The sequence below is a fragment of the Vanellus vanellus genome (genome assembly GCF_965231255.1).
Source record: "Vanellus vanellus genome assembly, chromosome: 3".
NCBI classification, from domain to species: domain Eukaryota; kingdom Metazoa; phylum Chordata; class Aves; order Charadriiformes; family Charadriidae; genus Vanellus; species Vanellus vanellus.
In genome coordinates, this window is record NC_138907.1 from 43117160 (window position 1) to 43132608 (window position 15449).

The 15449-nt window shown below is 39.7% G+C and overlaps 1 protein-coding gene across 1 annotated transcript in view; it reads right to left on the bottom strand.

Moving 5' to 3' along the window:
• Nucleotides 1-2416: 2416 nt before the first annotated feature.
• CHRM3 (cholinergic receptor muscarinic 3) overlaps nucleotides 2417-15449 on the bottom strand; it is a gene marked incomplete at its 3' end in the record, with an annotated part of 202695 nt that continues 189662 nt past the window's right edge. Inside the window, 1 exon segment of the mRNA XM_082481089.1 lies at nucleotides 2417-4238. Within this exon segment, the coding sequence (XP_082337215.1) occupies nucleotides 2417-4238 (1822 nt within the window).

Sequence of the window (15449 nt, forward strand, 5' to 3'; positions counted from 1 at the left end):
GTATTTGGCTACCAAACTGCTAAACCAATTCTGGGTATCTTTAGCTCAAAATGCACTTCTGACATATGGACGGAGCTTTAACTTTTTTGTGTGTTTCGTACTAAACTTATACTTGCAGTAGACTGGCAATATCATTTACAAGCTTACCTTTAGGTAGACATTTTAAACAACTCATACAAAAGAAAGATTTGCATGTCAAGAATACTTGTTTCAGTGACAAGAAAGCTCGGTATACTCTATTCATTTCTCAAGCAGACCTTTATGAATCACTTTAAAAGGACACTACAGCTGAAGACTGAAGAGCAATATTTATCAACATTAAATAAAACATTTGGTGAAGTATGTATAAATATTTCTTCATATGAACATAACACAAAATTAAATAGCTCAGATACACAGACACCATTTAATATATTTCCACTGTTGTCAAAATCATCTGTAAACACCATCTCACACTGAATACAAAAGCAGCTTTTACATCAGTTCTGTGTTCACAACACTGATGCCCCATTGTAAAAGAAGATATTTGTTTTGTTTTATTTTCAGCAAAATAAGAGTCTAAGCAATAAAAAAAAATGTTTTGGTCAGTTCAAAGGAGAATACAAAATTATCTTTCAACATGTAACTAAATTAGACTTAGAACAATGTTTAAAGTACAATCCTTTCCCCAGGGGATCTCTGACTTTTATAAATCACACACTGTTTGGTGCAGACCGCATCACAAATACCAGGAAATACTGGTCATGTCTAAGCTATAAATATTAAAGCCCTTTTTAAATTTTCTTTATCAAAAACTGCCAGGTTACAAATTGGCAATATCCACGTTTTTCGCAACACCGAATAATCTGGGATTAAACAGATTTAGGTGCACGTCTCCTGATGACTTTTAAAACAGATTCTGGAAAAGAAACACTTTAGTGAGCATCCTTCATGTACAAAAATAAAGCATTTCTTTTACACAAATCTTTTGCATCTGAAGATCACCTGGGCAGACGGTGCGAGCGGGGGGGGCTCCACCAAGTTCAGACAGAAAATTACATCTCGAACTTTCATTGGAAGCTGTATGGATACTGTGCATCGGATCTGAGCTGGCTCTGAGAAGGGTGGTGCATCCACACGGTGCAGCTCAAGACGAGGCATCGCAGTGTCCGTCTGTGCCCTGAGAGCAGCGTAGCTGCCCGAGCATGAAACGGGGCTCCTGCCCGTGGCTGTGCCCGCCCGGCTCCTGAGCAACTGCCTTTGAGCATCAGCACTGTGTGGCCCACGTGTGGGGTCTCGCCATCCTCCACCTTACACAGATGACCAAAGATAACTGCATCCTCCGCCCTGAACGTAGCCTTCAATTCCTTTCACCTTCGTGCCTTTTAAAGAGGTGTGATCATTTTGGGGAGAGATACTGTGCTCAAGATTAAGGTTTTACCGGGCACGTGCCCCATTATAAAACTCTGTAGACTGTTCACGGCTCACAGGCTCTCTCCATTTGAAACGTGGACACCGTGTTTTGGTTTCAAAGATAAACCTGAATTTCAGGTGGCAAATAATGAGATACAGATTTATAGTATGATTTTCTGATTATTAATTTTTTTTAAATTCCACTCATATAATTGTGATGGGGGGCCCTGTAAAACGTAGAAAAATAGATCACCTCTTTCCTGGTATGTGTGTATTTTAGAGGTGTGAATGTATGTTATGCATACATACACACTCACACACACACATGTAGATAACATGAGCTGCACACATAGATACTCGGCAATCAGGAATCAGGGGTAGAAGCAACAATACACCAGAAGAGAAGTAGACAGGAAGCTCTATCTGGACAACAAGAAGCAATTTTGCAACCTGTACAGTGTCTCGAATAATTTCATAATCCTGTTTCGCCAGCTTGCTACATCTGTATGTGACTTGAATTGAAAGTTGTTGGATTCCTTGGAAACAGAAGAGGTGGGCTAGCTAGATGTGCTTACCTGAGATCCCAGAGTTGATTATAATCAAAAAGCTGGGCAGATCAGTAATGGGTTTATAATTGCTATACAGCTTCTTGCAAATTTGTAGGAAAACTTTATTGAGTCTTTCATTCCTTAGTAAAAACAACGAAGTTTGTTAGTTTTTGCTGAATGCAGACTTGACTGTTATATTAAACTGGATTTATTAAAAGGATATATAAGCCTGGCAGCTGCTTTCATCTCTCGATGTTTAAATATTTGAATCAGCACCCTGGAACCACCCTCCCACCCCACCCCATCCTGTCCTATCCCATCCCGTCCCATTCCTTCCTATCCCGTCCCGTTTTGTCCAATCCTGTCCCATCCTGTCCCGTGCCATCCCATCCCATCCCATCCCATCCCATCCCATCCCATCCCATCCCATCCCATCCCTGCTTCGTTATTTTTTAAATCGTTTAAAAAATACTATTCTATGAAGCCTCCCTAGGGATCCGCTTGTGAAAAATGACCGACTGCCTTTGCTGATACTGCTGTTTGCGTCGTTTTCGTTTGTCACACTGGCACAGCAGTAGCATCTTGAAAGTGTTTCTGAATGTTTTGTTACACAGTGCATAGCACACGGGGTTCACCGTGCTATTGATGTAGCAAAGCCAGTACCCCAGGTTCCAGAAAGTTTTGGGGATACAGCTGCAAAAGGTGTTCACCAGAACCATGATGTTATATGGGGTCCAGGTAATGATGAAGGCAAACAAAATGGCACTGAGTGTCTGTGCCGCTTTCTTTTCTTTGATGAGTGACATTCGTTTTCGCTTTGTGATCTGACTTCTGGTCTTCAAGGCAAACTTTTTTGCCAGGGTTGCTTCCTTGAAGGACAAGGGCAGGGCTGCAGATGTCTTGGTCACTGATGAGATGCCATCAGAAGCTGTGGTTGTCTCCGCTGACCCTGGCTGAATCGGAAGCTTAGAAAAGCTCTTTTGGAAATTTCCACCATCCTGAACGCTTTTGGGAGGGTGCAGTTTTTTGGGTTTCTTTTCCTTCGATTCTGCGTCGGATTTCTGTAGTTCATCCCCTGACTCATGCAAATCTTCCGAGGAGGGTAGTTTCGTGGAATTGAGGATGGCGCTGTGACCAGGAAGCTTCAGCACAATTGAATAGATGGCTCTGGTCTCTGCAGCGATGTCATCTTCATCAGAGGAGGCTGAATTTTCAAGGGAGGCAGCCGCGTCGTTGTTGTTCCAGCTGTCGCTGCTGCTGTGCTCTTGGTCCCCCTGGTCTGTGTTGGGTTCCCAGCTCTTCATTGTGAGCCAGAAGTGGCAGCGTCTGTATTTCCTTCGGGTGGAACGTTTCAGGCTCTGCCGTTGCAGCTCGTAGCTGCTGCAGCTCCGGGAGCTGCCTGTCTGGTGTACGAAGCGCGCTGCCTCTGCTTCGCTGCCGGAAGCCTGTAGCCCAGCTAACTCTTTGGTGCGTTTCTCAGTCTCCTTGTAGATCCTCCAATACAAAATACTCATAATGGTGACCGGCAAGTAAAAGGCAGCTATGGCAGTGCCAAAAGTGATGACAGGTTCACTTAGAAACTGGATGAAACATTCATCAGGAGGCACAGTCCTCTCCCCGACAAAATACTGCCAGAACAAGATGGCAGGGGCCCAAAGAACAAAAGAGATGACCCATGCTAAACCAATCATCACCCCAGCCCTTTTGGTTGTTCGTTTGGCTCTGTACGTAAGCGGCCTCGTGATGGAAAAATACCTGTCAAAACTTATGACAAGGAGATTCATGACAGAGGCATTACTGGCGACGTAGTCAATGGAGAGCCAAAGATCACAGGCCAAGTTTCCCAAAGCCCAGTGATCCATGATAATGTATGTGGTGTAAAGATTCATGGAAATAACACCGATGATCAAATCTGCACAAGCAAGACTCAACAAGAAGTAGTTGTTGACCGTTTTCAGTTGTTTGTTAACCTTAAATGCAACAATCACTAGGATGTTTCCTATGATGGTCACCAGTGCGAGGATCCCAGTGAGGAAAGCAATCAAAACTACTTGCCAGACAGTGTGTCCACCCAGAGGGTCTTTGCTCGTGGCATTTAGGGACATGTTTGTTGATTCCACAGTGGAGAAGGGAAAACTCTCTGTGGTCTGAGGGAAATCATAGCTGCCAATGAGCGACGCTGCTTCATCAAGTAGTCCCGGTCCGTGTGAATCTCTCTTCCAGAAGGAGCTCACATTTGAAAACAAGGGCGAGGCTGAACTGTTGTTTTGCATGATCATTGTGGCTCTCTGACATAGTCTGCAGCAGAGAAAAAACAAACAAAACCCAAGTGAACCGGTGAAGATGGTAAATAGATAATTGTTCGCATACTCATACGAAAAATCCCTTTAGCACTTTGAAAGATGTCTTTAACAGCCAAGGTGCCTGTGACACATCCCAAGTCTAATGCATACGTGGTAGTACTCAGCTTACAGCTGGGATTAGTCTGAGCTCTTGGTAGTAATCACATAGTGTTTTCTTAAAATTTCAGGCACAGACGAAGCAAAATCCCAGGAGAATTTGAACCTGCAGTGGTATTAAATTGCCCCCTAACTCTAACTCTTAATTAAAACACTCCCTGGCGGATCAGCCCTGAACTCCACATCTCAACAGCCCAATATCCTGGAGCCTTTCAAAACTAGATACCAGACACATGCAGCCACAGATCCTCCAAGTCGGAACCAATGCCGGCCCCAGTGCTATCCTGGCACTAGCAAAACACAGCCCCCGCCTCTGCTGCCTCCAGCTACAGCTAGGGACAAACAAAAATTTTCTTCTGTCTTCCATTAAACTATAGAGACAGAAGCCATCATTGTTTCACTGTGCCAAGCTACTCAAACCTGTGAGGCTGCAAAGATTTTTTCATTTTCATCTACATTTCGGCTACCTGATAAAGGTACTAAAAGTTCTTATTAGCACTCTTTGTACATCCCACTATCCATTTTTCATGAACATTTTTATGCCTGGACTAAGGATTTTGTACATCTAATGACTTCAAAATGTCTTTGGGGCAACGTGTTAAAATTTCCTTTGAAAATATGGTCTCTAGAGTCAGGAAAAAATGTTTGGCAGATGTATGTCAAAGCAATCATTAATCACTTCAGGAAAAGAGGAAAAAAGCATGAAAGGGATTCATAATTAAGCATTAATCCTTTTCCCCAAGTACTTATGTAAAATGAAGACACGCTCAGAATGGAAATTTGGATTTCCCTTATTTCATTAACTTCTGTGGTCAACTGACAAGTTTCATTGTAATCAATCAGTTATATCATCAAGAAGGAAGAATTCTATTGAAAAAGTCCATCACCGATCACAAATATTGAAGAAAATATGCTGGCAAAGAGAAATGTTTGTTTGTTCTCTGTGAATCCTTCTGGAGTCAATATGTTATGGCATGAGATAATAATGAGTATTACGATGCACTGGTGTTACACAAAATATTTACCCAAAAGAGGAGGTTTTGGTTTGGTTCTTTAACTAATTTATAAATTCTGTTTTCCCTTGAACTGCACTTGGTTTTGTTAGCAAGCCGTTTTAAATGGTGCAGTTTCTTTGACATACGCAGTAAACGGACCAACAATTCCTTCTCCTAGCTCATGCACAGTAACTAACGCAATCCCCCATATTTTGATATCTAGTGTAAATGAGATCTTAATTTTTATCTTTATTAATAGGAAGACAAGGTGACAATGATGCTGCCTTATCCTAATTCAATCCACTTTTAATGCATTCGTCATTGTATCATACAGGATGTGAACATGACAATAACATAATAAAAACAACAGTAAATATTGTTCTGGGAAATCACAGTTAAATTGAATTCCTTTCCTGACAGAAAGGTTGAAAGTTTGGAGCAACTCAAACAATTTCTAAAAAGAAAAATGGTAAGAAATTTATGAACTGTAAACCAACATTGATAGCTTTGATTTTCTTAAAATTTTCTTAAAATTTTCTTAAATTTTTCTTAAAATCAAAGTACGTTGAAACTGAAATGATCTTTTATCAAAAAACTTCGACATTCCAAGTTTTATTTTCTTGGCAAAGTTCACGTAAAAGAAATGTGCAGTTTTACATGACATTTCAGGCAAAAAGACATTCTGAAAATTTGTCAAGCTGCTCCTCTAAAATGTTGAATGTTTTTTATCATTTTAATTGTTCCTTTCCCAAGAAAATCTAAATGAACTTTTCTGACACAATTTCACCATGTCCTTGCCATCTGTTAGAGAAGCTGTGCGACACAACATACTTGGTTCTTTTCTTCCTCAAGAAATGATACTTCTAACTATAGAGCTGGCATAGTTCAGGCCACCAAGGATACAGCGACATGTCCTCAGCAATTCCTGTCATACTGTTTAAGAGAAGCTGCAGAGGTCAAATCTGCACTGTGTGAGAAAGAGAGACTCATCCCACCTACGCTAATGAAAAGAAAGTCTGCAGAAAGTAATTTGACAAAAGGCAAGCAGAGGTCAGGATGAGAGGCATGCTCTTGCTTTCATTCACACCCCCTCAAGCACACTCATATCAGCTCACTCCTTTGCCTTGACCAAAGACAACATTCAGTTACATGTCTATAAATATGAAGATCCCACCTACTCCAAAATTACAAATGAAGGCCCACGGAAACGCAATGTACAATAACGTTCTCCTTTGAAGAAGATAGCGAAGCAGCATTCGAGTTTGGCTTGCCCCTTCCAATGCCTGGGTGAAACAAAAACACAGTTCACTTGGGAGCAACCACTTAAGCAAGTGTTGACAATGTTCTTGCCAGTTGTTTACGGGCCGGGGTGGGTAGTCACAGTGGGGAAAAAATCTTTGACTCCAACAGGACTGCTGGAATCCATCCTCCTTGCGATGTTTTACTTAGGAAGCAGGCATCTTTTCCAGATCTGTCAGATAGGATGAGGTCAAAACCAGAATAGTATGAGACAGATGTGAAATAATGATATTTGCTAAATATATGCCAGAAGTGATTAATGTTATAGGGTGCAGACCTTCCTTCACTGACATTAGGGACAGGGAGCAGAGGATGAAAGCCAGAAAGGATCCCCTCCACTGACATACATCTGTAAAAACTCTACAAGGTAACACCCAACATAGTCAAGTATTGATTGAGAAGTCTGACAGGTAAGGTTAGATGGCGATGATATCATTAGGATGCTTTTTCATAAAAAAAGCCAAGCTGGTATCTTGTAATACACAAGAAAGGACCAGGCAGAAGACACCGATCGAGGAAATGAAACTTTCACTACAGGGTATAGAATAAAAAACAACATCACCTAGAAGCGCTGGTAGAAATAACAAATAAAAACAGTTGACAGTTTGGTAGTACTTCCCATTTTCATTGCAGAACCCAACCATAAACTAACAAACGTGTTAGCCTTGGAAGTCCAGAACAACTACCATGTAAAAGACACAAATAATCTTGCAAAACTAACGTGCAAACGCTGCACTATCTATCACTAGGTCCATAAAATGATTGCGAATTCTGTTTAACTGTAGACTTTGAAATGGAGTTTCAATGTAAATTAACCAATAAAGCCTTTCAGAAATGCCGTGCTTCAAAAGACTCATCGTGAGGAAGCCGGGGAAAACCGTCTGTCAGCTGCGGTCTTTCAGACGCTGAGCAAGTCCTGGAACCAAACCTTTATTTCTCAGGTCAGTTCTCCCATCCCTGAACTACAAAGCAATTTCTCTAAGCCACTGTTTCAATGAAAACCCGCACAGTCCTTCGCAGTCCAGTAAGTGAGGAAGAGGAGAGACTGACAGCAACGCACCGACAGCTCCCTGCTGCCCAGTGCAATCCTGCAAGCTTGAACTCAGCTTTTTAAACTCCTCAGGCAAGAAAGGGACTCCTGAACTTGCATCGACTGGACTATTTGATAAAATGGAAGCGCTAGCAGGATGATGAGCTCAGTCCTTTGTTATTCTGGCTCTTCTACAAGCTCCTGTAATCGGACTGTTTAATTAAATTAAACGTATTACCCGTACGTTCATCTGCATAGAAAAAACTGTCGCTACCACCACCACCACCATCAATGTAACTGGATTTTCTTCCCTTTAGGAGGCCAAAGCAAGCTAAATCACCCATTGTTTGCCAAAACTGCTGTGCACTTTCTGCCTTCTCTACAAGAAGTGTTACGAGGAAAGAGAGGGTGTGCCGGGTCCAAGGAAAGGGCCAGCGTGCCCTGCAGTGCAGCCTGCCAGCACCAAAGCTCGAAGACGGAATGATGTGCGACCAAGTGGGAAAGCAGCCACAAATATTTTCATAAAACAAACAGCGCAGCACAGCCTGAGTGAGGCAAACAAACCCAACTGTGAAATGATTATAGGTTTATATACCAGGATAAGAGTACAAATCGTTGGTATGATACACTACATTACAATTTCAAGCCGGGGCATAACAAAGGAAACTATTTTTAGCCCAAGAATATGTAATTACTTACCTAAGATTACTGCTATGCTATTCACTGTGGTTTGGTATTTTTTGTACTTGTTTCTGCTTTTTAATAAGAGCTTATGAAAGGTACAGGCCAGAGAAAACCAGAGGCAATGTACACTTCCCAGCATTATTCAGGAAAAGCGTAGGCACAGCACAGGCAATGGCTGTGCAAACTTTCACATACATCCTTCCCAGTGCACCTCTGCTCCCCGTCCCATTGGGGGGACTGAGATATTACACATCCCACTAAGACCTGTTGGAAGGGAAGGAGAAAGCAGCTACAGAAATTATCACTAATTTCAATAGATGGCTATAGCACAGACTTAAAAGCCTGAATTTTTGGAAAAACCTAATCCATTGCATATTGCTGAAAACAGAAAGCAAAACAGAACGGAGTAGGAACAGTTCTGTCACACATTTTTACTGCATTTCATCTCTCTCTGTTTATTTCATATTTCAATATGCGCATTTCAGTTTATCTTTTTTCTTTTCCATTCCTTAAACCTCCCTATTCACAAACACACAACCTCCGTTTGCAGACACGTCTGTTTTCTTGCTGTCCTTAAAAGGCTCTGAGATGTATTTTCCAGGAAGTCAAATGGCACTCTCTGGTCTTGGCTGCATGTGAGCTTAAAACCGGCAAGCTGTTACGACTGACGAATTTCACATCTCATCGGTTTGCACAGAGAAGAAAATTACTTGCCTTATTTTCCCATTCTCCACTGCACTGCTGTTGTATACACATTAGCCTAAACAGCAGAGAACTCCATGCAGTGAATTATAAACATGTTTTATAACATAAAGAAAGCAAGCCTTTAGAATGCTTAATCCTGTTGCCTAAACTGAGCTTTGTTCCAAAGCTAATATTTGGTAAAACAAAAATATATATTAATTTTAAAGTTTTGCAAAAATTATGCCCAAGATTGCATATACCTGTTTTTCAAATCACGCATACAGGGTGTTTTTTTTTCAAAATACAATAAAGAATTTTAAAAACTTGAAATGAAAGAAATTAAGATGCAAGCATTCACACTAGCATTCATGGTTATACGTTTATTATATAGCAGCTCACATCACTTGCAGCTAGTGTAGCACAAGATACAGGATTCCTTATGAATGTGTATGTGCTACCAGGAAGCACAGTGTAATTATCAGTGAACAGGACCTCAGATTTACCATGATTTACTTATACTGATGATTAAATATATTACGCTCAATATAGTTCTGCATCTTTGCAGAATGAGAATACAGAGCCATAGAAATCGATGCCATTATGAAATATCCTGGCCACTGTATTACATGTTCACGGTAAATACAGACAAATAACTGATATACTCTTATACTTTTATATATCTGTACACATAAGAATTCATACATACAAATGTCACATATAAAATGTGACAAAAGTGTGTGAATATGTATCTGCAGATGAAAGTATATGCATATATTTGCAGATATATATACACATATCTGTGTGTTTATATATATGCATACGTGTATACACACACACACATATCTGCATGTTTATATATATGCATACGTGTATACACACACACATATCTGCATATATATATACTTTTTTTACAGTATTCCAAATATTATTATAAGGAAAGATGATATCTTTCATGAATTAGCTATCAACTTGATATAGATAAGGCTCAATCAAACACATCCCACTAACACTTCAATGCAAGCTCTTCCATTTTCTATCCATAAAGATGTTTTGCTTATGCGTACTAAAATCACCTAGACTTAATGTCAGTGCTTTAAAATCACTTTTACGATTAATGAATTAGATTTGCTGATTATTTGCTTACTGTGTTGCTGCTGTTAGTGTGTGAGGTCTAGCACGAGTAAACTAGGAACTCAGTTCTTTAATCATGTGTGTTGTTTTCATTCCTTTGGAGAGAGTTTAGAGCACCTAATGCACAGCACCAAGCTGCCTGCAGTCAGCACAAGGGAGCATCCCTCCCGGGGGGAGAGGCAGGGCGATGCCACTGCAAGCGGTCCTCCTGGGACACGTAAGGACGCCGCAGTGGGAGCAGCTGCGACTGCCCACCTAACACAGCCAGGGAATCTGGTATCTAAAGCTGGGCAATGGGAAGAGCCTCTTGTATGCCTTAATTCGCCAATTCGCTTTTGCCAAACATCTACCATCTCCTTTACTTGGACTGAGAGGCTTATGTTCACACTGCCCAGCTGTGCCTGCAGCATCATCTGCGGGCCCTGCTTTCTTATACTGTGTTTGCTTTTACAATATTTGCTCTTCCAAACACCTTACTTCATGTAGTACGAAGCCTTCACCGAGGGTTTTCATATTATGATAGCACGTTGAATACAAATGTGTTTTTATGGCCAGCGATTTCAGTGGAAACATCTGTTTACTTACACAGCTACAAAAGGAAGAATAACTGCTGTGTTACCACTAGGACCAGCAAAGAAAATAATCTCCGACATACTGCATCTGTTGTCATTTCAAAATCCAGATGTGTATTTCTGATCCCTTGCACTGAAGACTTCCATGTAAGACTGAATTTGTTACCTGAACTGTATTTTCTCTTGCGTAATTTTTCCAAATATGCCATATGAAACAAACATACACCCTAGTCCGCATAGTTAAAAGGACAATGATTTTAACAGCTATCCACATTTACTGAATAAGTGCTTCTGCGCTACTTATTCTTTATTTTGTCTTTAGCTTCAGTGACCCAATACTTATTCACTCCATGACTTTTAGTTTCAAGATAATCCTATCTTGAAATCCTCTAAAATGGTTCCAGGGAGAAGCTTCAGAAACGAGATAGTAATCTCAGTTGTGATATGGCCTAAGGGCAGTGAAGGTTTATCAGGTGTCGCAGCAGCAGACTTGCCGAAGGAATGGTACTTTTCTTTCTCGGGCACCTGCACTTAGTGGTTATTGTCTGAACAACTCATGCAGAATAAAGTGAAACCTTCAAAAGCCCGAGCTTGGATGTGTCTACAATTTTGGAATGCTTGAAAACCAGAGCAAATCAGGTCTTGCTTAACTAAGATTACAGTAAATATAGCCTATATCAGCTCAAACAGTTAAATCTATGAGGTGCATTCTTCTGAAGAGAGGAAAGTATTTAAATTGCAGGTAGTTTCTCTTTCAGAGGGCTTTATAAGAATTACATCCCATCTGTCTAATTGATACTGGAGGAAAGAGACATGCTGCCCAAAAGGTAGTCAGAATTAGAAACACTGAGACCCACTGACTTTGCAGGTATCTGGGGACAGGGAGGTTTGGCTGAAGGGTCGGTTACTACGTTGAATTTAAACGTGATATTAGATTGAGATGCAAGAAGAATACCAGCCATTTAATTATCTCATTTATGCATAAGGGCTGCATATTTTTTCCTTTGATTAAAAAACTATCCATCTTAGAGACTTCATTTCGATAGTTCATTATATATACACCTTTTTACATAGTATTGCTTAATGTTTTGCTTAGTCTGAGGTTGGATCAAAGTCATGACCTAAAATTTCACTGTGCACTCAGCTATCTTTTTATGAAACACTGTCCATTGACTCCACAGATAAGCCTCTCAATGAAGTATTTAGAGAACACTTAAAAATGTCGATCATGTGAAACGAATTTCTCCTCTTTTACTAAGATGGCACCCTTCTCTAAAAAATAACCATTTTTGAGCAAATTAATATCAAGAAGAGCTCATTACCAATCCTACTGTATTTGTATTTGTAATCCAGTCCTACTTTTAGTAATCCTTGCATGCATTTAAAATCCACATTTAATGTGAATGTTAGCCTTTGAGGACCTTTACAGGGAACAACAGTCCTCATTAGCAGACCTCTTTACTATCTTTAGTGAACTGCTTTAAAACAAAGTAATCAGTTGATTATGCTATAAAAAAAAAAATACATTTTTGCTATTACTGCTTGCTCACTGACGCGATATACTACCAAGGAAAACTGGAAAACAGTACAAACATTTTTCAAGTATCAAGGAAGACAGAGAGCCCGGACAGCGAGTTTTAAAGCAGCTCACCTGACACCTGACACACTCTTCTCAATTTCATTTGTCTGCAAGAAGAAAACGAAATGACAAAATGCTGTCAGGCCTTGAAACCAGGAAATTGAAGATATTTTTTTCTGGAAATCCTTTCCACGGAGGGAAAATAAATGGCCCAAACTAAAAACTCAAACCATACTTTTGATTTTCTGCCTTTTCAAAAACTTTTTTTTTTTTTTTTGGAGTAATTTTATTTTCTGTCAACTTCAAACTGAATCTCAGATATTTTTTGACTAACGCTGCTGAAAGCAGATGAGCTCTGCTTTGTTATTTATTCAGGGAAAATAATAAAAAATGTTTGTGTTTACATCAAGGCAAAGAGCTATCAAAGCCTCTGGTCCAGATGTCATGTTTACCTGGTGTCAGGTCCTGTTTTATGAAAGATCTCTAACATTTAAATGTGTTAAATAACATGAGCTTAAAGTTCTCTTGAGTCGGAGAGAATCCTAAAAGGTTCTAAACCGTACTATGGCTGACATTTTCTACTGTAACTATGGCATTGCACGCAGGTGCTAAAAATGCAGCCCACCTACTATATAGCTCTTGTTGATGACGGATAGTTTGGCAATTTTACATAAGATGTCATAAAGTGACTTGAAAAATTTTAGGAAACACTCTGTTAAGGGAAATTTATTATTACTGGCTTTGGTGATTGAGATATTATTGCTATTTACTGCACTCCCACACTGGACAGATGGTTTACTTAAAAAGCTGAAAGAAAAAACAACTGTTGAGAGGTTTCCGCTAGAGGAGAAAAATTGCTAAGAAATAGTTATTAGCTAACGAAATCTATATAGATATTTGGACACTGGAACTATTTATTTATGAGAGAAACTTTGTGTCAGAATGTTATGCTTTTAATCACTTTGCTTATTATTTTTTCTAAATGTTTTAAATCATGCAATAATAATAACGTTTTAAAGTATTTAATTTGGTCCCAAGTGAAAATTGGCATAGTTGGTCAGAAAATAACATTTTCAGTGTATTTATTTATTTAATTGTATTACGGAAGGTCAACTCCTAACATCTGAGATTTGGGGATATCCTTTCATCCTGATAATTTGATCAAAGCATAAAAGCGTATGAAATGTGCTAGTAAGTTATTAAGGAATGGATCTATTGCCAGGGAGGTGAAGAGCTCTGTATGTGCCCTTTTTAGAAATGATATGTCTTTAATACAAGTGCAAGCAAAATGCTATGATATAGTTGAAACGGAATATTTTTTACCTTAATGGAACACGTTGTTAAATAATCAGACAACAAGGGAAAATGCTTTGGTTTAAGATGTCACTGGAAATATTTGTATGAATACCATGCTTCGTTATTCACTGCTATATTTTAAATCAATCTTTCCATCTGTTTAAAAGTGTAGTTTAATACCCACTAGGTGGCAGAATAGTTATTCAGAAGCAGAAGTCTGGACGTGGCAACAAAATCTTAACTAGTCTCTCATAAAGCCTATGCCTTATGCATGGAAGTTATAACCAACCACATTATATCTATCCCTTGATAAGGACAGCAGCTAAAAGAAATGCATGTCACCTAAATACTGGTCTGAATCAAACTAGCAGCCAAATTACCAAAAACTGTGGTTTGTGCTGTAGCCTAACTTAACTTCTTTTTTTTTTCCCTGGAATAGATACATCTGAACGTCCTGGTGGAATTCCGTAACTTAATCAAAAAGGCCCATTCCAAATTCCAACCCCCTGCTTGCATGCTGCCAGGAATTTGTAAGTCTCTGGGAAACTAGTGGTAGCGGGGGCCACGGATTTTAATGCATGCAAGCCATTGTTCTTTACTGAGATACAGACAATTAAATAATGCTCCAATGCTATAATCTTTTTTAGGGTTTCTTTGCAGGGTTGCGGGGGTTTCTTTGGTTGTTTGCTTTTTTTGAGTTGCAGAGCAAGGTAAATGGAGACACGCCCAATTAAAATAGTCCCGAGAGAGAGGGAGGAGGTGCTAATGAAAATTTATTTTGAGTTATTCTACATAAATGCCTGTTGGCAACCCTTGTGACACGCTTCGCTTCCTAGTAGCATTTCATTCGGTTGCTACCTATGTGCTTGCTTGAATATCTGCCTTTTCTGCCTACTTGAAATATATTCCGAGTTTGAAGTTTTTGAACAAAAGCCTTAAAAATCAGTTCTACTATAAAGAATACACATTCACAAAGCAGGGATTTAATTCAGTGTGCAGAATGGACCTACCCCATCAATTAAGCGCAGTTGCACAGCAGAGCATGGGTTTCTTTAAGACCCTCTTGCCTTATGGTTGTAGGAGGTACGTGGTAAAAGCGGCACAAGGCTGAGGAGGAAAAAGCAAGGACTCACAGTTAAGTAAATTAAATGTGGAACTCAAGCGTATTCCTAATTCTGTCACAGGGTTTCTACTCGCTACAGGAGGAGCGATTGATGCACATCTTTATAATAATATCACCTTACTTTGAAAGGATACTGCGAAGCTGAATTTAATAATGCACAGGCATTCCTCAACTTTTGTATACGCAAAATAAATGATCTTGAACTATATCTTTGCCGGGTTTCGTCTGCATGCTTCTAAAACGTTAAAATAATTCCACCGACAAAAAAGACCATTTTTAAATTCAGCAACTATATATTCATCTACTACACTACCAGTTTTCTACTCGCTGTCTAGCTAACACGCTGGTGGCACTCTGCTCTCTCTCCTCGTGGCTGTTTCTGAGGATTCATGCATTCTGACACGGCAAATAGAAAGGCATGGAGATATAATTACATTAGCTGTAAAGGTTGCTATCTAAGTAACAGGATTTTGCTTCTAAAATAAGAAGGTAAAGTGGACTCGTGATTGTTTGCATTTGCTCTTTCAAGCCTGTAAAACCTGCGTTTTGCAAACCCATTACAGTCCAGGATAATCAACAAAGGACTAAAAATCAGCAGTCCTAGCTAAATTACAAGGAAAATATTTCTCCCAGCTTTGATACGGTTGCTCAAACGGC